Genomic DNA, 22932 nt, shown 5'->3' with positions numbered 1-22932 from the left:
TGGTTCTGGAGACAAACTTGGAACCAACTGCGACTGTGGGAAGACAGGAAGTTTAGGGCTCCATGTCCCTGAGCAGTATTTCTGCCTCCAGAACCAATGTCCAGGAATGCCCCTTTATCTATGTTTTCTCCATTTTCCATACATATATTTCATATGTATGTGACTATGTATGAATACATATTATCGGTTCTCTTGTTTTCAAGTGTAACACCTCTCTTGCATATCAACAACTAAGAAATGCATTTACATGTGTGTATGTATATGCATCATATATATACACTGCATCTGATAGATACACATCTTGAAGATGTACATATACCTTTTAAATATTTTGCACAGCATAGCCTCTATTTCTTTCAATTTGCCCCTTTCCATTTCTTTGTTTGGGTCTATTGTTCAGCTTATAGGATTTCCTTAGTGCCAGTAATCCTTGGATGTCTGTTCATACAAGAGAGTAAGTTCTAAAAACCCAATCAAAAGTTACGAGTGAATGGTAGGACTCGCCAACCATGAGTTTCACTGTAGGGTAGTCCTACTGCTCTTTTTAACTGAGAAGACTTCAATTTCAGTGCCTTTAAGTCTTTCCTCTTATTCTGGCCAGATTCCCCAGAGGAAGCATTTCCATATCCTGCCTGGCTGCCAGCATTTGGAGAGCAAAGTAGGAGAATATGACTGAAAATGAGAGCTCATTTATTCTTCTTGTTTTCAGTTAGGGAAGCCCAAGATGCAGTGAGATCTGGAGGCCCCCCAGGGCACACATGATCTATTTAACTTTTTCAGATAATAAACCTTCAGGGTTTTTTTGCTAGGTTTGGGGAGGAACAACTACCTAGCTGTATAGAGAAAGAAATTTCTAAGACTACTTCTTTTTTTTTTTTTTTTATGTTATGTTAGTCACCCTGCAGTACCTCATTAGTTTTTGCTGTATGTAGTGTTCCATGATTCAGTGTTTGCATATAAGACCCAGTGCTCCATGCAATCTGTGCCCTCCTTTATACCCATCGCCAGGCTCACCTGGCCCCCTCCCACCTTCCCCCTAAAACCCTCAGTTTGCTTCTCATGGGCCAGAGTCTCTCATGGCTCATCTCCCCTTCCAGTTTCCGACCCCCCTTCATTTTTCCCTTCCTTCTCCTAATGTCCTTCATGCTATTCCTTATGTTCTGCAAATAAGCGAAACCATATGATAATTGACTCTCTCTGCTTAACCTATTTCACTCAGCATAATCTCTCCACTCCCATCCATGTTGGTGCAAAAGTTGGGTATTCATCCTTTCTGATGGCTCAGTAATATTCCTTTGTGTAATATGGACCACATCTTCTGCATCCATGATCACCTGAAGGGCATCTCAGCTCTTTCCACAGTTTGGCTATTGTGGTCATTGCTGCTATGAACATTGGGGTGCATATGGCCCTTCTTTTCACTACATCTGTATCTTTGGGGTAAATACCCATTAATGCAATTGCTGGGTCATAGGGTAGCTCTATTTTTTTTTTTTAAGATTTATTTATTTATTTGACAGAGAGAGAGAGAGAGATCACAAGTAGGCAGAGAGGCAGGCAGAGATAGAGGGGTAAGCAGGCTCCCCACTGAGCAGAAAGCTGGATGCAGGCTCAATCCCAGGGCCCTGAGATCATGACCTGAACTGAAGGCAGAGGCTTAACCCACTGAGCCACCAAGGCACCCTGGGTAGCTCTATTTGTAATTTTTGGAGGAACCTCCACACAGTTTTCCAAAGTGACTGTACCAATTTGCATTCCCACCAACAGTTTCTTTGGTTTTTCTTTCTCTACAGCCTCTCCAACATTTATTGTTTCTTGCATTGTCAATTTTTGCCATTCTAAGACTACTTCTTAAACAGGTTTTCAACTAAAGGAGTTCCCCTCCTTTACCACGCTTACAGAAGTAAGGTGCATTGCCAATCCCTGAGCCTTTTAAGGATTTGGGGGTTTAGAACAGGTTGTTTGTCAGTTTCTAGAATAAAGATTTGGTTTTCCTGAGTCTGCTAAGTCATCTGTCACTCAGCCATCTGGTTCTCAGCTTCCAAAATTTTGATGTGTTATCTTCTTTCATATTCTCCCCATTCTTATGCTTTTATGCCTTGAAAAAAAATCTTACTATTGCTTTACAGGGAGTCAGGTGCATGTGTTTAATCCACCATCTTCACTCACAATAACATTTCAAAGCAGCATGCTTACAAATGTGGCAAAGGATTAGATCAGAAATAAAATGTAGCAGTAACAACCTTTGGGTTATGATGAACCACAAAATGAATATGAATCCACCAAATGATACTGTGCAACTCACAGTTAAAAATGAAACTAGAGAGTAATTATTTAAATATATGAAAGGAAATTACCCTCCTGATATTTCCTGCCCCTTAGGAGAGAATTGTATCTTATTTTGGTTTCCACATTTAAGAGATGTATGGAAAAACCCTTGAATAGTGAAGCCAAAAAGTGATTTGCAAAACAGATTACCAAATCTATGAGCAAAAGTTATTTAACCTGAAGGCTAAGAGGTAACAATAGTATCAAGTAGATGACTGATTTCCCAAGGGAAATGCTCATTGACTGCTTTCTGTTTCCATCATAGAGTAACAAAAGAAGAGTTGAAGCTGTACCAAGAAAATGTGCAATTAAACATTTGAATGGGCGTTAGGAGAAAATGATGAATTCCTTTGTTTGAAAACATTTATAAATTCTTTCTGTGAAATAAAAGATAGACATGGGCTCAATGAGGTCCAAATGCCCCTTCATTCTCCACATAATATAGTTTATCAACACATTAATATTAATGTCTGCATTATATTGATGAGCCCATTCTTTCAGGAAGGCAAGCCATTGGTCTTATTTGTTGAAATGGCTGCTCTGGGTTTACATTGGCAGATGTAATATGTGTGTATGGTTTATGTAAGCTCCTATCTGAACTCTTCAATTTTCTGCCTCATTAGAAAGCATAGCCAAAAATGGTTTAATTGACCAAAGCTCCCTGAAAACAGAGGAAAAGCAATAAAGAATACAGGTCTTTATAATTTATTTAGAGGCTCAAAAACATATTATTTTAAATTATAGAACATTAGAGTAAGGTTCAGAAGAAGTAATTGTCCTTTTGCTAAAGGATTATTTCTGAGTATATCTTAAACCCAGATAATTTATAGCTAGAAGTAATTATCTAAAAGAATTCTGTTTTACTAAAAATATCAAAAACCACCTAAAGCAAATTACTTATAAATTCAATTCATACCTTAAAGAGGAAAAAATTTGTACTGTGAATATTTGTGTTTATTTTTTTTTAAAGATTTTTATTTATTTATTTGACAGAGAGATCACAAGCAGGCAGAGAGGCAGGCAGAGAGAGAGGAGGAAGCAGGCTCCCCGCCAAGCAGAGAGCCCAATGCGGGGCTCGATCCCAGGACTCTGAGATCATGACCTGAGCCGAAGGCAGTGGCTTAACCCACTGAGCCCCCCAGGCGCCCCAATATTTGTGTTTAGACACTGAAGGTAATCAAAGAGATATATCTCAAATTAATAAAAATTATACTGGGGCCCCTGGCTGCCTTAGTCGGTTGAGCATCTGACTCTTGATTTCCGGTCAGGCCCTGATCTCATGGGTGGTGAGATCAAGCCCTTCCTTGGCTCTGCACTCAGTGCGAAGTCTGCTTGGAGATTCTCTCCCCCACCCTCTGCCCCTGCCCCACCTGCACAGCTGCTCTGGTGGATTCTCTTTCTCTCAAATAAATTTAAAAAAAAAGAAAAGTTGTACTGAAATATATATCTCTTTTAAGTGCAAAACAACAAATAATAGAGTTTTGAATTGAATTTCCTATTAGTTTGTAAAACACCCAGTTTACAATTTCATATAATAAAGAGATATCTACATTCAATATAATGATTTGCAAAACTTAAACTATATACTGATTACAAACTTGTTTTATGTATTTAGTTATTGGAAACAAATGTATGAACATCAACCAAACATATCCCAGGTGGATAAGAAGTTTTGCCTGAAGGCCTGTAATTTAATATCACCCTGGGGATGAGTCATCAAATCCTCCTTGGTCTTCTCCCATCCCTGTCAATCAGTTTGCATCCAGAGACTCACATCTTGTGGATGTGATGATTCCATTCTACTTGCTTTATTATTTGAGAAAAGGAGTATAGACTGATTGCTCCTTGGATAATAATACCTAATAGCCCATGTTTGTTAGTGTTTTTCCCTTAATAATTCTATTTGAAAATAAGTTTGTTTTACTTTCTCAAACAGCATAAGGGCCTACATTTTTTAAACAAATTTTTTATCGAAAGCCTATTGAGAAATGGGTTTTACTAGGGGATAATTTGCTCTTTACAGAAGACTGTAAAACACACATATCTGCTTAAGTGAAATGTGCCTTGACAGTTCAACCGAATGAGCTCAAGTGAGTAAAGAGGCTGGAGAAAATTGGAGTGACTCTTCACAAGGTCTTTACAATTTGGCCTTTGGTTTTTTTCTAATTGGCAACTATAGTTTCCAGAATGTTGCTGTCATTTGGTCTTACCTACAAAGTAAACACTAATTTAATTCAGTAAGAAAATTTTCTGGAAGATTTGTCTGCACAAAACTCATGCTGAATTCTTTAAAGAATCATTTTTTTTCTTACACACTGGATGTATCCTTGAAAAATTGTGTGTAAATTAGTTTCAAAAATGAAATCATTTGAATTTGTTTTTTGAAGAAAATATATGGAAAGAAAAAAAAGGGATGCCTGGGTGGCTCAGTTGGTTAACCGGCTGCCTTTGGCTCAGGTCATGATTCCAGTCCCACATCAGGCTCCCTGCTCAGTGGGGAGCCTGCTTCTCTCTCTGCCTGCTGTTCCCCTTGCTTGTGCTCTCCCGTCCCCACCCTCCACCTCTCTGACAAATAAATAAATAAAATCTTAAAAAAAGAAAAAGAAAAAAAAAAAAAGAAACACCGCAGTGAATATCTTTTGTCATGCTAAGGATTTGCCCTGCTCTAGTTTCTGTTTTAAATCCAATTATGCCTATATTCTATTTGTTAAATGTGTGATATATAAAATATAAACAAACCAAGCAAGTTTAAATAAAGAATCCAATGATAGATTGCATTTATAATGGGCTTTGGATTAATTTGCATTAATGATTTCACTAAAATTAATTACTAGGGTAGTAAAGTATTGAATATGGTTTTGAGGAAAAATTGAACTGGACGATGACCAATGTAGAATTTATAACTGAGAAGTCAATAGCAATAAGTACAATCTTGGAATGATTACTCAGAAGAGCAATTCCAAGAAGGATGTCTTATATTATGGAACAAGTTTTTAGTCATAAAATAAAATTTATCAGCAGATAATCTTTACAACATATGGGACTTATAAAACATAGAGAATAGCCCAGGATGATAATCTCTTTCAGGCTTTCTCTGGGATTCCTGAACAAGAACACTTCATGCAGAAAGTATAAAATGTTCATTACAGGGCCCTGCCTACAGATAATGTTTAATCAATGTAATTAATGGTATGTCTTATTTAGGAATTTATTTTAGAGTGAAAATTCTCATTTATATTTTCATATTTCCATTTTCTTTGAACTTCCTCAGTTTCCAGATCCTTTCAATTTCATGAGTTACTGATGGACTGATGTTCTGTAATATACTCACTTTTATCCAAAAGCATTATTGATTTATTAATAAGTCTCTAAATAAAGTATTAATAGTTGCATGACACCAAGACCACCTATAATGATACTTTCATGGCCAAATGACTGAGCTCACCTTATAGAAGCCCCTTTAATCAGTCCTTGCTTCCCTTCCTAAGTTCTTTCTTTAGGACCCAGATAAACAGTGTTGGGCTCCAGGCAGTTTGGTGAATGAACAAAAGGACAAATGTCATTGATATGTTCCTTAGGAAGGCAACATTGCTTTGGGGGGAAGTATTCAATTCATAAAGGTCACATCACTCAACTCCTGCAAAAGATTTTGCTATTTTTATTGACATTTCTAAATGTTCTCAGTAATTTGTCAACTTCTCCTAACTTGTGTGTTCTTTGTTTCAGTGTTTTCTTCAGGTTCACAGAAATGTGTAGATACTTTATTATTTTCACTCTGTCTACAATTAGAATTCAGTGAGAGCATGCTCTTTGGCACCAATGCTGAATTTTTTTCTTTGACCAAATTAGACATACTCCCTACTAAAACCATGACTGAATAATGGAACTAACTGGGAATCAAACCAGGAAAAAAAAAGAATAATATTGAGGGTCTATAATAAAACGTTTTTTTTTAAAAGCAAAATTTGGGGCACCTGGGTGGCTCAGTCAGTTAAGTGGTTGCCTTTGGCTCAGGTCCCGATCCCAGGGTCCTGAAATTGAATCCCACATTGGGCTCCCTGCTTCTTCCTTGATGGAGAAGCTAATTCTCCCTCTCCTTCTGCTGCTCCCCCTGCTTGTGCTCTCTCTCTCTCTTCTCTCTCTCTGTAAAATAAGTAAATAAAATCTTAAATAGTAATAATAATAAATAAATAAAAGCAAAATTTAGTTGTTGAAAAAGTACAGTATTTTCCCAGTATAGAAATTAAACAGTGAAATTAATGAATATGGAATCAATGACCATTTTTTCAATAAAAATAATCTATTAGTAATGCAGTTTTATTCAAGGATATAAAGTGTCACATACTATATGAGTTACATATTGTTACATAAGAAAACATCTGTTACATAAGAAAACGTATGTAACTTATGTTACATATTGTTACAGAAGAAAATACCTCAAAACTTTGTAGCTTAAAACAACAAACATTTATTAACTCACATTTCCTGTGGGTCAGGGACTTGAAGGATTGCTTAATTTTGTGTTTCTGGTTCAGAGTGTACAACACGTGAATGTTGACAGTGACCTCAGTTCATCCCCATGTGACAGTTCACAGACAGTGAACAACAAGCTCACACACGTGAATGTTGACAGTGACCTCAGTTCATCCCCATGTGGGCCTCTCTGTGGGACTTTTTAAATGTCCTCACTCTACAGCAGCTGGCTTTCTCCAGAATGAGCATCCAAGAGAGAGAGCAGCCAGGATGGCACAGCGCCTTTTATGACTTAGCTTCCTTATTTACACACTGTCAATTCTGCTTTTTTTTTATTCATTTGAAATGAAAAGTAACTCCAGCCCACACTCAAGAATAGAACTAGGCTTCACCCAATTCCATTTGGAAGAGAATGTCAAAGACTTTGTAAACGTATTTTTTCTCTTACTTCCTTTATTTTATTTTTTCTTTTTTCAGTGTTCCAAGAATCATTGAAACATATTTTAAATGACCACACACATTTACAACATTGCTGGAAAGTGGGCTTAAATTTATTATTAAAACCATCTTTTAATAGAAACCTAAAATTCTCTCCATAAATCATTACCAAGAGTTAATTAGATTCCAGGCTAGTGTTCTGTCCAGTAGACTTGCTATATCTCTGAAGTACTGAAAATACTCAGACCCTCTGATCAGCACAGGTGGTCGGCATTTATATTCAGACAACTTTATACACTGCATTTTGTTTGACCAATCAGTAAGAAAACTCTCTTGGGAGTCAGGCCAGTTAGTAAATTAAATATGCTTCAACTGAAAACCAAGTAGTGTTTTCTCGTTGAATTTCATGTAAAAAATTTTGAAAAATGTTGAAGTAAAAATAATTCTATTACATGATGTATTATTTTTTCTTTCATAAATAAAGAGAGGATGGCTGTGTTCCTATCACAGCTCAAGCTGCCAGCGGCCATGCTGGCTGCTCAGGCTCATGGAAGGCCTGGTCCACCAGGAAAGGATGGATTACCTGGGCCGCCAGGAGACCCTGGGCCCCAAGGTAAGTCTTCAGGTATAATATTTGTATAATATTTGAACATGCTAATCACAGTTAAAGCAAATATATGGCATATACATATGTGTGTGTATATATATATATATACACACACATATATATGACTTAATATAGAATATCTTGTTCATATTTGAAACATTCTGGAAGTTTATTTTTAACTATTACATCTTCAAGCTTAAAACTAGCTAATAATTACATGGCAATCTAAATGTATTTTAATAATACTTGTTTTAAAAATAATTGCAACAATAATGGCTTATATGTCATCATTTTGTGGGAATCAGAGTTGCATATGCCTCCCTGTTGATGTAAGTTCAACAACAAAAAGAATCATTTTAGTATCCATCTTAGTATCCTGAAGAAGCTGAGGAAAGAATTTTAAGAGATGCCACTACAGTAGTGATTTACGTCCAAGTAAAATTTTGAGAAATTTTAGAATCCTTCTCCATATGGTTTCTAAAAGTTTTAAAGCAAAACCTTACTTAAATTGGCAAAAAATTATTGTTCCACTGATGACAGCTTGACAGAAGACATGAATTTGAGCATAGCCTGACTAAATTAAGCCAGAAAGCCATTTTCTAGAAATCTGGTTAGCAATCAGCAGAGAAACCAATTAGACCCTGGTTTAGAGGATTCACGACTCTGACAAAGAAATACTAAATCCAGTAAATACGTGGCATGAAAAATAAAACCAGGAAAATTCCTTTTCATGTATTATCACTGAGGAGTTCAAGGGTCCTCCTTAAAATAATCAAAAGGTTGTATAAAGGAGAAAACAGAGTGAACATCAAAATTGCATGAGAACACAATCAAAAATACCATCTATGCAGAGGATTCTTTTTCTTTCACTAGTTCCCTGTCTTCCTACTGCTTCTCTGTAACATGAGCCTGATTTTCCATAGGAAGTACCCAAGTGACTGACTGGCCCTTCCTCATCTGAAAGAACAACCATCTCCAGTCACAGGGTCTGTTAGAGTCTTACCCTTCAGTCACAGCTGACAAGGCTATCGGTTTGGTTAGTACGATGTAGAACAACAGAAACATCATTCTAGTTCATCTAAACTAAACAGTATATCCTACCCTTCCCTGAGATCATAGAGGTGTTTGGCTGATAGTTGGAGGAAAATGTGTAGAAACAGATATAACCTCTGTGTGTACACTGTTGTGTAGAAGGTAGTTAATTATTATCTTTCCAGAGTTGGGTCTGTTCTGAAGTTTGGAGTCTATGAATCTAGAAGAAAGAGCTTGAAGGCTCATCTAAAGATGGATGATGCCTCAAACCACGTGAAGGTTAAGAACTGTTAACACCCATAGCAGAAAAAATATGGACTGATGCTTCAAATAGCTGTTTGAAGAAGACAAAAACAAGGGGAAATCAGGATTATCAAGGAAAATAGTTCTGGAACTGGAGTCACCTATCCACACAAACACCAGTCTCCAGTCTCCCTCCCATGTAGAGAAGGCCCATCTAGAAGGCTCTCAGTCAGAGGCAATGCCAATGTTAGTGAAGCTTCTGGAAAAAGACTATTCACCACTCAGTTTATCTTCCATTTTGTGAAAGATTTCTGTGGGTTTATTCCATTTGCTTAAGGAAGCTTCCAGACTACTTCTACTCCTGACAAGACTTTTTGACTCAATTCTTGAACTGGAAAGACTTCCCTGTGTGATTTCCAACTTTTTAAAAACCGACGTTTGGTAAAATTGACAAAGCTTGTGCTCCCTCCAGCAGCACATATGCTAAAATTGACAAAATTTTGTCCCACCGTGGAGTTTCTAAAAACATACCTTTGACTCTAACTCAGCTGTCTCTTCAACTTTCCTATGATAGCTCCTTTCTAGTATTTGTTAAATTTGCCAGAAAGGCTATGGAAACATAAACACCTACATAAAATGGGGTCCATTTTTAAGGAATATTTGCCTGTAGTCACGCTATACTAATAAAACCACCAAGAAATCTTGCTGGACAAAAGAAGACAAGAGGCTGCTATTTGATTTTTGGTGCCTCTCCAAGAGTTCACAAATCATTGAAGGGTTTGTCTGTGGTAGAGAAATAGATAGGAAGTGTTCAGAAGTTGGAATTACGCATATAGGCTCCACGTTTTGCTCTGCCTGACTTAAAAGTTTTCTCCAAAAGAAAGAGACAAAATGCATATAAAAACTGTTACCTTAGTGTCCATTGCAGACGTCAGACACTGTTGGCTGAATTAGTCCTCTTCGTGACACAACATGATTGAATTTGAGAAAAGATTGAAGTGAGAAAAGCAGTACAGAAAGGGAAAGAAAGTGTGGGCACCGAGCCTGGCACAGCACATCCTGCCCACTCTCAGGTTCTGTTGGATGGTGGCTCTTCTGAAATTCCCAAGAGACTTTTTTCCCCAGTGTTTATTAGGAAAGAAATCCACTTTCATTTAAAAAGTGGTTTATATTGAAATGCATACTATAGAAGGAGTCCTTTATTATCTTATGAGGAGCAGGACAGAAATTTAAAGGGGTCTTATAAGTTTCCTGTGCAATCCTGAGAAGCAGGAGACGTGCAGAGAGTGATGAGAACATTGATGTGAGACTAGTATCAGCACTCAATCCTAGTTGAGAAAGGGAGGTCTGGCTCCTTCCAAGATTCTGACAATCTGAAAACTTGGATCCTCTTTCAGTGGCCTGGTCTTCTGGCGGTGAAAAGAGAAACCACTGTGATTCTGAGTTGAGACACTTCATTTGCATTTTCCCTGAAGTCCCAAAAGGGGTGATCGTTGATGTCTTTTTCAAATTCCAAAGCATTTCGAGACAACTTTATATTTTAGCCATCCCGTGGGTTTCTGATTATTGCCTTCCCTCTGTGCAGTGAGAGAATTTTCCTCAGTGTTCTTTCCCACCTCGGATCTGCAGCATAGGTTCCGATGGCTTGTGCAGCGGGGGTGAGCAGGAAGGTGCCACACTAGGATCAAAGAAGCCCAGTGTCATGATGCAGCTGGGTTTCCATATATACATGAGCGAGGCGGATCTTCCCAACAGACCTGATCCTCTTGGGCGAGTTTTATGAGAAAGAACTTTATTTAAACTTTTTCCAAACACAACTGATTCTCCACCTCTGGAACTTCTGAAGAGCAGAGGCTACCCTTGAAAGCCCTGTTTCAGAAAGAACCCCGCCCACAGAGTAGATGTAGAGTTAGTTGCGTAAAACAGATCCAGTCATTCCATGTGTCCTACATCCGTTTTGAAAGGACATTGGGAATGGTTGTTCTTACTTTTGAACTTTTAAAGTTTTGCTGTTATTGGTTTATAACAAAGGAAGCCTTCTGTTCTCTGTAAGCCAGTGCCCCCTAGGGTCGTTCATGTGACCGATAGGGATCTGACCTGTCACGTTGTCTCACAGTACGGGCCTTAGGAAAGGGAGGCACTTGTGTCACAATGACTGAGGCGTGCCGCAGCCAGTCAGTGAGCTGTGACCGAGGAGGCTGAACGAATTGTCAGGTGTGTCACAGGCCCCCACAGGAAGAACTGTCCCTCCCCAAATGCTAGGAACACTCCTTTTGTGGCCATTTTGTCCAGTATACAGATAGATGCACCGATTTGCGGTTTAAAAATAAATCCCTGTGGTCAAAACAGAAATTTGTCTACAGAAAGTACATCAAGTCTGCCATCTAAAACACTCCAACAAGCACCAAGTTTCTTTAATGACTAGGACATAACTAGTCATATGCTGTAGATTAGGACATCGCTGTGGTTTTCTTTCCCCACCTAAGCTATGGTGGTATCAGACTGTCACTGTGCGTACTTACAGGCCAGGGAGACAGGTGTACATTGACGTGTAGACCTGCCTTTTATTTTTTTCTAAATTTCAAGAGAGGCCTCCCCTAAAGGGGTGAAAAACTTAATTCTAGTAAATGGGAAAGCTCTTATTGACTTTATTAGCATTTGTATCTGAAGTTTTGTTGTGAAGCAATTATAAAATAAGACGCTATGGCTCTATGGCAGCCTTCATAAGGAATTAGCTTGAGACTTATTAGGAAAATTGAGAGTAAAGGCTTTCATGTGCTTGTACAATTCAACAGGAATAGTGGGTAGTTATTAACCTAATGAACTGAGAAATTTGTACAAATAAGTCATTACATTTGACAGGAGAATTGTAAATGTTATCCTATTCTACAAATATGAGAATTATTGTTTCTTGTTTTGTGATACCGTATGCACTGAAATCCATGTGGAATAATAAATTTTTGCATTATATTAAAATCTGAGAACTCAGTGTGAGTTTGTTAGTTTTAGCAGATACCGCCTCCATTTGGAATTGTGTTACAGTCTTATTAATCCACTTGATAATCGAAAGTTCATACACCTTTTGCTTTTTTCCTTTCCTCCTCATTTTTTAGCCTATGATCTCAAGCACTTAACTGAGATAGCTTGAGGGTCAACTTTATAATTTTTCATAATTGTTGGACCTAGGTTGAACTATCAAATAGATCTTATGTAACAAATGTTGTTTTACTGCAGAAATGTTTAAATAATGGAATTGGAAGGGTGCTTTCAAATGACCCTAAATATAAACATTTTTCCTTGTTGTTCACACAAGTTAAATGAAAGTCACTTATATAAAAGAAATTCCAGTAATATTTTGAATTGAATATATATCAACTTCTGATTATCATACCAATATTCAAACCACTATTGTCTCTAAAATCTAGGATTATAGGGGCGCCTGGGTGGCTCAGTGGGTTAAGCCGCTGCCTTCGGCTCAGGTCATGATCTCAGAGTCCTGGGATCGAGCCCCGCATCGGGCTCTCTGCTCAGCAGGGAGCCTGCTTCCTCCTCTCTCTCTGCCTGCCTCTCTGCCTGCTTGTGATCTCTCTGTCAAATAAATAAATAAAATCTTTAAAAAAATAAATAAATAAAAATAAAATCTAGGATTATATTGGATATCTGTAACAGTTTTATAAATGTGTGAAAATTTCTCCCTGGATATACTTCCAATATGCACCTCAAAATATTTCTTGAATGTGTATGCTTTTTTCCCCCACTGTTTTCACATTTGTGATCAGGTCACACCTCCAAAGTAAAAAAAGTGATCTCATTGCTGATACTATTTCCATTATATATACTGTATAGTCAAGTAAAAATGAAGATGGCAACCCCAAAACTGATGTCTAATTCTCAACAATAATGGGAAAATATTTATCTTACATTCTGCTCATAGAAAACATTAAAATTTCTCCTCTTATCATGTTCTGCTGTAATAACACACCTTTACAGAAAGGCATAACTAAGTTAGGACCTACTTCTCCTACTGAGATACTCTCCTAATTATCTCTGTTGTGTGTTTGCATGTTTCTGCATGGCTTTGTTCATTTCGGATGAGGTATAGTCTTTAAGCTGCTGTTTAAGTATGAAAAGTTGGAAATTAAATTCTATTTGACATCATCATGAAACTCTATCAAACGTAGTCTTAGGTGGATACCAATATATAAAACACAGATAAAAAGTGTTTTATACTTTGTATTTTGTTATTTGCAATTGTATCTCTTTTTTATGAATATCATTGACACACAATGTTACATTAGTTTCAGATGTACAACATAGTGATTAACAAGTCTATGCATTATTCTGCGCTCACCACAAAGTGCAGCTACCATCTGTCACCATACAACACTATTATAATATCACTAACTATATTCACTATGCTGCATCTCTTATTCCCTTATAAGGATGAACGGATGACTTACTCATTCCATAGGGGGAAGCCTGTATCTTCTACGCGCCTTCACCCATTTTCCCCATTCCACCACTCCCCTCCTCTCTAGGAACCATCAGTTGGTTCTCTGAATTTATAGGTCTGATTCTGTTTTTGTTTGTTTATTTATTCACTTGTTTTGTTCTTTAGATTCTGCATGTAAGTGAAATCATACGGTATTTGTCTTTTTGCTTTTTAAAAGCAGAGAAAAGGGCTCCCAGAAGCAGAAATTACTCTGCCCTAGTCTAACTGAGGTGACAACAAACATATTCAAGGATAAGAATGATTTTTTCTTAAAATGTATACAGATCTTAGACCTAATTCATTTTGGCTAGAGGATCTTAAATTGATGAAGTGAGCCACGAATCTCTCAGCCTCCTTGCTTTCTACCATTGTTGAAGCACCTAGTCCTTCGGAGTTACAAACTGCCATGTTAAAACATGGGGTTGTTCGTTTAACTTTCCTCGGAAGGGATGTTATGTTCTTACAGTCAGTAATTTAAACAAAGACCTGCTTTGTCCTCTCCTGACTTCTGAGATGGATGGCTTTCCATATACTCACACACTTGCTGTCATTTATTAAAATCATGAATTTTTGTTCCTTTCATTCCCTTTAATTCTTGGACTAAGGTCCAGATCCTTGTTGTCGTATCATCTTATCCTCATACTAAGCAGAACTCTTGTCAGTATGCTTCTTATATTTAGCCTGTATCTAGCCTCCAGTCAGAATTCCAATTGAAGAGCGTTTGCGTACTCTGTCATAGCTATTTGACAGATGACATGAATGATCGATTTGAGTTATTCAGGGTCAAAAAAATCTCACTATCAGTAGTTTGACCAGTTGGAACTTTTATGGTAGCTGCATATTTCTAGGATCCTCATTGTGTATCACACCTAATCTGTTTGATATGTAAGCCTAATGTGATTATAATGCAAAACAGAGAGCCAATATACTGTTTAGGTTAAGTGAAGGCATAACATAAATCACACGGATTAAGAACATGATTCTTGCACGTGCTCTGTTGCCACAGAACTCTCTTACTTCTTGTGTCTCTCTTTTTATGTATCCCTCAGGCTACCGAGGACAGAAGGGAGAAAGAGGGGAGCCTGGCATTGGGCTCCCAGGGAGTCCAGGTCTTCCTGGGACTTCAGGTAATAGTGATATTATCTTCACAACACAAGCAAGCCTCTAAAAACAGGAACCGCACCTTCTTGCCTGTGGCCCTTATGTGTTGCTACAGGTGAAGTTGAATGACCCATGTTGGTTGGAGTGAGGGAGGATGAGCCATATGTGATCTGCATTCTGATGGGGGTCTTTTATTTCATTAGCTCCGGGTTTGCCAGGCTCACCAGGTGCCCCAGGTCCCCAAGGCCCCCCAGGACCTAGTGGAAGATGTAATCCAGAAGATTGCCTCTATCCTGTGTCTCATGCCCATCAGCGGACAGGTGGGAAATAAACACACCTGAAGAAGACTTGACATTGAGCTATCTTAATACTCTCAACCCCTCATGATATGTGGGTGGCTTTTTTTTTTTTTTTTTTTTTTTGGTTTTTGTTTTTGGTAGGCCAGACATTAAAAGCAACAATTGGAATCCTATTCCTATAGTAATTGGGATATTAGCATTTTCAGCTTTTCCCAAATTCATTCCATTTGTTTTTCTTCACCATTACTATGATTTTTATTCAGGATCTTCTATGAACTAAGCAAGCAAATCTTGTTATTCGTTCTTCTTCAAGATGAAATGACATCTTGTGATTGAGTAGGCTGACGGTGATGTATTTTCTAGACTTATCAACTTGTATTTGGCCTTTGATTTCTGAATTTTAGAGTTTCAAACTTAAAGTTTTCTTGGAGTTTAAATTTACCATCATTGCTAAAACTTTCAACTTTTTTGACATACTGCATTGCTCTTGCTCAATGTTTTTTGACTATTTTTATAGCTGAAGAATTCTTATACCATCCTATGTCAATCCTGCTTATGCAGAGAGATAGATAGGCAATAAGAGCTTCACTTCATAACTCATTTTGGAAAACAAAAACAAAAACCCAGGAGCCTATTTTATCAGGGAGCCCAAAACCCACCATAGCCAACGACTGAAAGGATTTTGTTTATTCTGTATAATGAGCTCAGTTCAAAGCAATCACCACTGGCATGAATATGTGCTGCATGAAAAGAGGGGAACAAAGTCCAATTGTACAAGAGTTCCACAGGAAAACCCAACACTGCAGTCTCTTCTCTGAATTTCTCATTTGGGAAAAAGAAGCAGTTTTCCCTCAGAGGTGTTTGATGGTGGAGGCATCGAGCTCTCTTTGGTACCTTTGAAGCTTAAATGGCCTAGCAAGGTCTTGGGGTGCTGGTATCCATTATCCTTCCGGCTGGATCACTCTCCGATTGTAAGACAAGAACTGGCCATCAGAACAAAGGATGGGATTTGTAGCAACTGGGAAAGAAACCCCTTGATCTAGAAGATGAATGGGTGGTATCTGCAGATGCGTTTTGAGGAGGTGAAGCCCAAGAGCTCTTACGGAGAAGCAGTTATTCTGGAGAACCAGGGCAGCCAAGGAAAGCCTTGGGACCAGATATGCAAGTAGCACTCAGACCGAAGAGTTAGCACTAACTTCAGCGGGAACAACAGGCACCGTGAAGACCATGTCCCTCTGGCAGGGAACGAAAGTATTGTGATCACCAGGCCAATTGCTTTCTAAAGTATTTTTATTGCCTAGCTCTACATTACTTAGAGAGGTTAAAAACAACTGATTTTCTAGAACATTGGGCACGAGGGTGTGGCTGAAATCTAAGCAGTGGGTCCCACAGATGCAGTGAGTGTGCCACCCAGAGCCCTTCCTGCCACGGAAATGGGGAGACCCTGCCTCTTCAAAGAGCAGCACAGATTCCAGTTTGGCTGAACAGGCTAGAAGGGTTGCTTTTATTTGTTAATTGGAAAATGAATTTAGAAAAACAAGCCCACTGAGATTGGAACAAGCTGTGAACAGAGTTGTATAGGGAGGCTTTTGTTCAAACGCACCCGGGAGCTGAACTGGTTTTCTTTATAGATGAATGAACTGCTGGTCAGGTACTGTCTACATGGCTGTGCACACACACAACCATTCAGTTATTTCGTATTGAATTATGATGTATATTTTAATTCCAAGTTTATTTATTTATTTTATCCTCTAAGGTTATTTTATTTATTTCCAATGTTTTTAACTTTAAATTGATTTTCTTCAGTTTTCTTTCCTGTGCAATACCTACAATGGTGCTGTGTTTTAGATTAATGATTGGAATATACATATGCATTTTCTTAGTAAAATGAAAAATTATCCCTCCCAAAAATGTACAGAGATCCAAAATCTGGTGCTATGTGTATATCTTGAGGTTTTAATTTGTTGAACTTTAATTTTCTTGAATTTTCTGAAAGCTTACAATTCATCTGCCACTCCTTAATTTACTTGAACTTTTCATGAAGCTAGACATTTTGTATGTTTTCAAAGATTATTTTTTAATATTAGTTAGTAGGTTGTTTATCCTTTTGCCTTTTTGCTAGTCCAGAAGTACTTATTTTAGCATGTTCATGTTTTCATGAACTTTTTTGCTGCTGGTGATCAGTGCATTTTTCCTTGTTTTCTTTGAGTCTTATATATCCATGAAAGGACTCAGTTCATTTTCTTGTTTTATAACTTCTGTTCATTTTAATTCCACAGAATATGTCATGCATCCTTTCTTATCAATTGTATTTAGGAACCTTTCTTTGTCTAACTTCCATTAATTGCTGGGCTGGTTTATTCCTGTTCCAAGAATTTGGATTTATTCAGGTGATGAAAGCAGAATGGGGAAGGTCATGTTCTATGATGCAAATGACAAAATAGAGTTCATTAATTCAAGCTCATTTGTTATAACTGACATATTTGACTTGATCTGCCTTTGGCATAAGAAGAAAAATGGGACTTTGTCCACCTGGAATGAGGTCCTCTCACTCTACTTAACATTAACCTTCCAACATTTGTTCATGTCTCACACGATCTGCAACCAAGAGCGAAGAGAAAGCCTGGGCCCAGCTAACACAACACCAAATATAGTGGACATTTGGCAGTTGCCTAATTCCCTTACTGTCAAGAAAGTGGATAATTAAGGCCCCAAAGTAGGGTGGGAAATTTTCCCCTCCATAATTTGGTGGTTGCAAACTCTGTTGTATCATTTTATTCCATTCCAAAGCATTTGTTTACTTTCAGATAGATGTCAGTAGCATCCACAGCAGGGAAGAAGAATTATCAAATTTCTTGAATTAGCTCTTATTTGGACTCTAGAATAATTATAGGCCATGATGACAATTAGTAATTAAAATTGGCTTTGCCCTATATAAGTATGTTTGGATTCCAGTCTAACATTTTATACCAAAATCAGTTAACACTTTTCACATAGAAATCTTTCTATGCAAAGAACAAGATATGATTTCAATCAGTATTCCTAGCCTTTGGAATCTAAAGAAGGAAGAATAATTCAAGAGTTTGTTCATTGTTCTTTCCTGTTGAAGATATTAACCACTTCTTCCTAACCATAAGAGAAACACAACCAGTCTTAACCTTTGAAATTTTTCACTCTGTGATTGTAGTAATTTAATTAATGACTTTAAAGTAATCCCATATGCTATTTCTATATTTCATGGCATTGTTGAAACTTAAAGTTTTGTCACTTACAGAGCTTAAGTAATTATCTTAAGATATGTTGTAAAATGTCATTTGATGTTTGATTATAAAATATTTTTTATGACTGTGTTTTAGGAATTAAATAAGACTTAGCTTTTCTGCAGTCTTTCTCCTCTGTTGAGAGCCTGTGATATACCTCCTTTTGTCCACAAGATGGTGTTTAAAGCGACTTGAAACTGAAGAACTGAACAGACTTGCAGAAATACAAAGCTAGAAACAGTTTAGTGGACAACTAAATCAGACCCTTGCCTTTGCACTTTTTTTTTTACTTTTATAAATAATTTCTTATTAATTTGTTTTTTGTTAATTTATGTTCTTCTTCATTTTAAGTATCTTTACAAAGAAGGCACAATAACCTGTGATTCCTTAGCTGTTTCCATTTTATTCTTAAGTGGATTTATATACCTGCTTAACTTGTACCTTTACTATTGGTAACTTTAGTTTGTATGCTACCCTCATATTTTGGTGATTGACGTGAAAACACCTAAGTATTCATCCTACTTTTCAGACAGGATATTCTTTTTTTTTTTTTTTTTAATCAGACAGGATATTCTCTCTTGATGGACAAGTAAAAAGCATTAACCTTATCTCAAGAAGTAGACCATTTATAAAATTATATAATGTCTAAATCTCCATAATATTCAAGGTACTTAAAATTTTTAAATTTAAAAATTAGATTTGTATAATGTTTCTATTTTTCTAGAAATATATCACTATTTACAAAAAAAGATAAGGAACACTATTTTTCAAATTACCGTTTTAATTTTCCTAACAGAGGTAATAATACCCTGATATTGAGAATTTCTAGGTTAAATTATATTCTTCAGTCTTCTCAATGAATTCACAGAATCCTTTTGCACATTGGTTCATTGCTTTTGTTCATTTTTTTTCCACACCTACCTGTGTTCACTTTCTTAACACACATAAGTGTTCATTGTTCTTTCTTCCCAGTGTTCTTTCTTAGAAATTTAGTGTTGAGGGACATATACCCTCTTCCCCACTCTTCATAAACTTTCCTCTCACAGAGACTACCTAGGCTTCTAGGAGGAGGAAATGAAGAAAAGAACTGAATTTCTATCTTTTATGCCTTGATACTTCTAAGTGACTTAGCCCGTTGAATTCATTTACTAGTTGGCTGGCAGTAGTAGTAGCATTATTTCTATTAATTTTTTTTTTTAACTATTAGGAGACTCAGGAAACAAGACAAATGGATGTCTTCAGTTTTATTATGTTGGGTAGCTAGAGCTATAATCCAAACATTTTCCTCAACAAAATCATGCCAGGCTAACTGGTGAGTTTAAACTGAATGAAGAACCAGTTGAGCACAGAAAAAGCTCACTCAGACAAGCAGACCCAGAAGAGCAAAAACTTACCTCAGAGATAAGGCAGGTTTATAAAACCAAAGCTAAGTCTAAGAAAATCTAAATGGAAAACATTTTGTGTTCACATAATACAATAACGAGTGATATATGGTACAACTCAAGGAGTTAGCTACTTGCTTCATGAATTTGTCGAAAGTGAATATTAACTTACGAGGTTCTTCAATAACAATTAAGTTCATCAGAAGGGTGTGTGTCATTTGACCATAATAAGCTTATGGGTGTAAAGATGCTAATTAATTTGCAATTTTTTATTTTGCTGTATTATTTAAAGTATATTTTAGGGATGAGTATTTTTCGGTGTATTGATGTATTTAAATTCAGATTGTTTTATGGCATATTTTATAACTATTTATTTTTAAAATAACATTTAGGGTGTATTTTTTGCCATTTTGTTCTCTACCTTACCTCATCCAACTATTCAAGATTTCATTTGACATACTCAAGTTAAGTGGAATGGCACTGGTTTTATCCCAAATCCCACTTGGATATAATGTTTTGAGGCCTTGATTCCTATATGTCCATGATACATAATGAGCTTTTCACTTATCTTAGCAATAAAGGATTTAACCCTAAATCAAGGAATTCTGAGGTGCAGTTATTAACACCGTTTCTACTGTTCACCACTTCACCATGTCTCATGGCTGAAATCCACACTTCAGCTCCATTCTGGTAGGTCTCAGCCACAAAGATACCCCAAAAGCACTTGTATGTCAAGTGTGAGCCACAAAAATGTCCAGGATAATTGTAACTTGGACTGTTGCAGGGTTCATGTTTATACCATGCTGGAGATGATGCTTTTGCTTGTCATAAGAATCAGTGCTTAGCTCATAACAATTAAGTTTATTACCCATCTCCCTGGCAGCTCATAAAAAGCCTGGTCTAATGATTGCAGATAAGAATTACAAGCAGAAACAAGTCAGAGAGCAACCAGTCCTTTGCAGCTTTTGTCCCACAAAAGTGGTCTCACTAAATTCATATAAGATTTATTGGTATAGAGGGGCCTGAGCAAGATAAGAAACATCACAGTTAAGTTTTCTCATAAAGTAAGCTCTTACATCATTAATGATGTCAATAGGCAATAAGAAGTTAAATACATAGCATGTTTCCTTAACTAAAATTAATCACATCAAAACATGCCAGTGGATTTACATGTCTGTTTAGACTGGGAAACGCTTTCCATAGGTCTTAACTATTCTCATCTTCAGGTCTCCTTATGATATAAGAAATTCAACCAGGTGCTCTCTAAGGAATATTCTTAAGTCTTTACACACACAGATCTTCAAAATAGAGGCCAAAGACACATTCAAATAAATCTTAAAAAGAAAGGTAGTTTCTTGGAGCCAGTTTCCCTCATCTGTTCTCTCTCTAGTTAGTCTTAGAAAACTTGGAGTCAAGAGTAAGATGTGGAAGCATGTTAGGGGAAAGTTAGCATGGATTTATGAAGACTAGAAATAATGTCAGCATCCTCTTTCTGATAACTGGATCTAACAAATAGATTACACTTCCCCTAGTTAATCACGTAAAGGGCATTTGAGCATGTGTATTTATAGTCCTACATTGTAATGGTTAACAAATGGTGACTTAGTATTTACTGAGCCATATGCACTTAATACCACCATCCCAGATTGCCAAGCTCACTGAAAAGGGTTAAGTACACAACTGAAAAGGATTTGCTTTACCCAGTGAAAAAAGTCTTGACCTATACTGATTGAGCACAAATATTCTTTAATTAAAAATAGTTGAAACCATTTATGACCACTGCAAAATCTGTAAATGGCAGAATCACTAGTTTGCTAGTATTTTTTTTTTCTCATCAGTACTTTTTACTCCTTTTGCCAGGGCTAAGAGAAAAAAAAAACTTTCTTGATATTTGGTATGATTTTATGTATTTTTAGTGATCTTCTCCATATATTGGTTTATTTTTAACTCATTGATATATGCCAGAAATACTGCCATAGCCAAAATATCAAATAATACAGTCGGAGGTGTTCTTCTAAAGCAGGGATTCATCTTAGCTTATTTCAGGTAGCAAATAAATCAGATTTGACTAATAATGTTTAAGAATAGCAATACTCGTTAGACAGCTTGGCATATAAAGTGTCTATAATCAAATCAACGACATAATTGATAGACTACTAGTTCAGACTCTTCTGCTTGACAGGTCAATTATCCCAAACCATGCCCGTGAATTTATGTACTCAGTCAACCTGGGAAGTGATTTCCGTGGTTCTTAACCAACCTGTCAGATATTTGGGGTGAAAATCCTATCGTAATGCCATAGAAGAACTGCCTAGAAATAAATCAGCAATCATTTGCCCTTGAGTAATATGCCAGTTTCTAACCAACCTTAATTGTTCACACACTCTTCTCTCAGTGAGTGCTCTAGGTGACACTTCACCCAACTCTTAAAAATTTCTCAAAGAGGTTTGGAACTTTGTGTTTTGCTAGAGAGAGAGATTTGGCTTAATTAAATGTTTATCAACTCTCTTCCATTGGAGAGGATTTGCTGGATGCTTTTCTTTGCAATTTCTCAGTCAAGCATTTACTGCTTCTGTAAACTATTTCACTTAACTGAATTTACAATGGATTGTTCCCACCATTTGGAATGTGCTAGTTTTGCATAATCTATTCGTAAGTGGCTGTTTCCAATATTGCTTATGGTATCCGTGGGGCTTGTTGTACAGTCTTTTATATATCAAGTTTGTAAAACAGTTGAATGAACTGTTCTTTGAAATTTTATTTTTTAAAAATTTTCTTATGAATACAATATTCTAGAACTGGGAAACGTATTTATTTGGTTATCTCGTTTTTCTTTTGTTGTATTTGATTCTGTCACTCCAGTTAGAATAAAACCATCTTTGTGGAAAGACAATTTCTTTGCATTTTTTGGTTAGATGTTGCAGCACCTAAAAAGGCTTGCCATTTATATAGAGATCATTTTAAGTAATAATGATGAATCTATTTCCAAAACTTATCTATTCCACATGAAGGAAAACCATCCTTCTCAGTGTGTGTAAATGGCACTCATTATGCAGCCAAGTTAGGCTCATTCTCCTTAAGCACAAGCCATATTCAAATCACAGAATTAGATGCCATAAGCAGTTTTAAAGAAATCCAGGTTGGGGGAGGGGAGGGTAGAAGGGAGTGCCTGGATGGCTCATTCCTTAGAGTATGCACCTCTTGATCTCAGGGTCATGACTTCAAGCCCCACATTGGGTGTGGAGATTTCTTCAATCAACCAATCAATCTTTTTTTA

The 22932-nt window shown here is 36.9% G+C and overlaps 1 protein-coding gene across 5 annotated transcripts in view; it reads left to right on the top strand.

The window, feature by feature from the left end:
- Positions 1 to 15373, top strand: part of COL19A1 (collagen type XIX alpha 1 chain) — a 325663-nt gene extending 310290 nt beyond the window's left edge. For all 5 annotated transcript variants that reach the window (XM_047734919.1, XM_047734921.1, XM_047734920.1 and 2 more), the window contains 3 exons: positions 7724 to 7852; positions 14663 to 14740; positions 14918 to 15373. In XM_047734919.1, coding sequence (XP_047590875.1) covers positions 7724 to 7852; positions 14663 to 14740; positions 14918 to 15045 — 335 coding nt within the window. In that variant the 3' untranslated portion in view covers positions 15046 to 15373. The remainder of the gene's footprint in view (positions 1 to 7723; positions 7853 to 14662; positions 14741 to 14917) is intronic.
- Positions 15374 to 22932: the final 7559 nt, after the last annotated feature.

Source organism: Lutra lutra, chromosome 6 (assembly GCF_902655055.1).
Source record: "Lutra lutra chromosome 6, mLutLut1.2, whole genome shotgun sequence".
NCBI classification, from domain to species: Eukaryota; Metazoa; Chordata; class Mammalia; order Carnivora; family Mustelidae; genus Lutra; species Lutra lutra.
The sequence above is the reverse complement of the archived record's forward strand: the minus strand, read 5'-3'. Positions and strand labels throughout refer to the sequence as shown.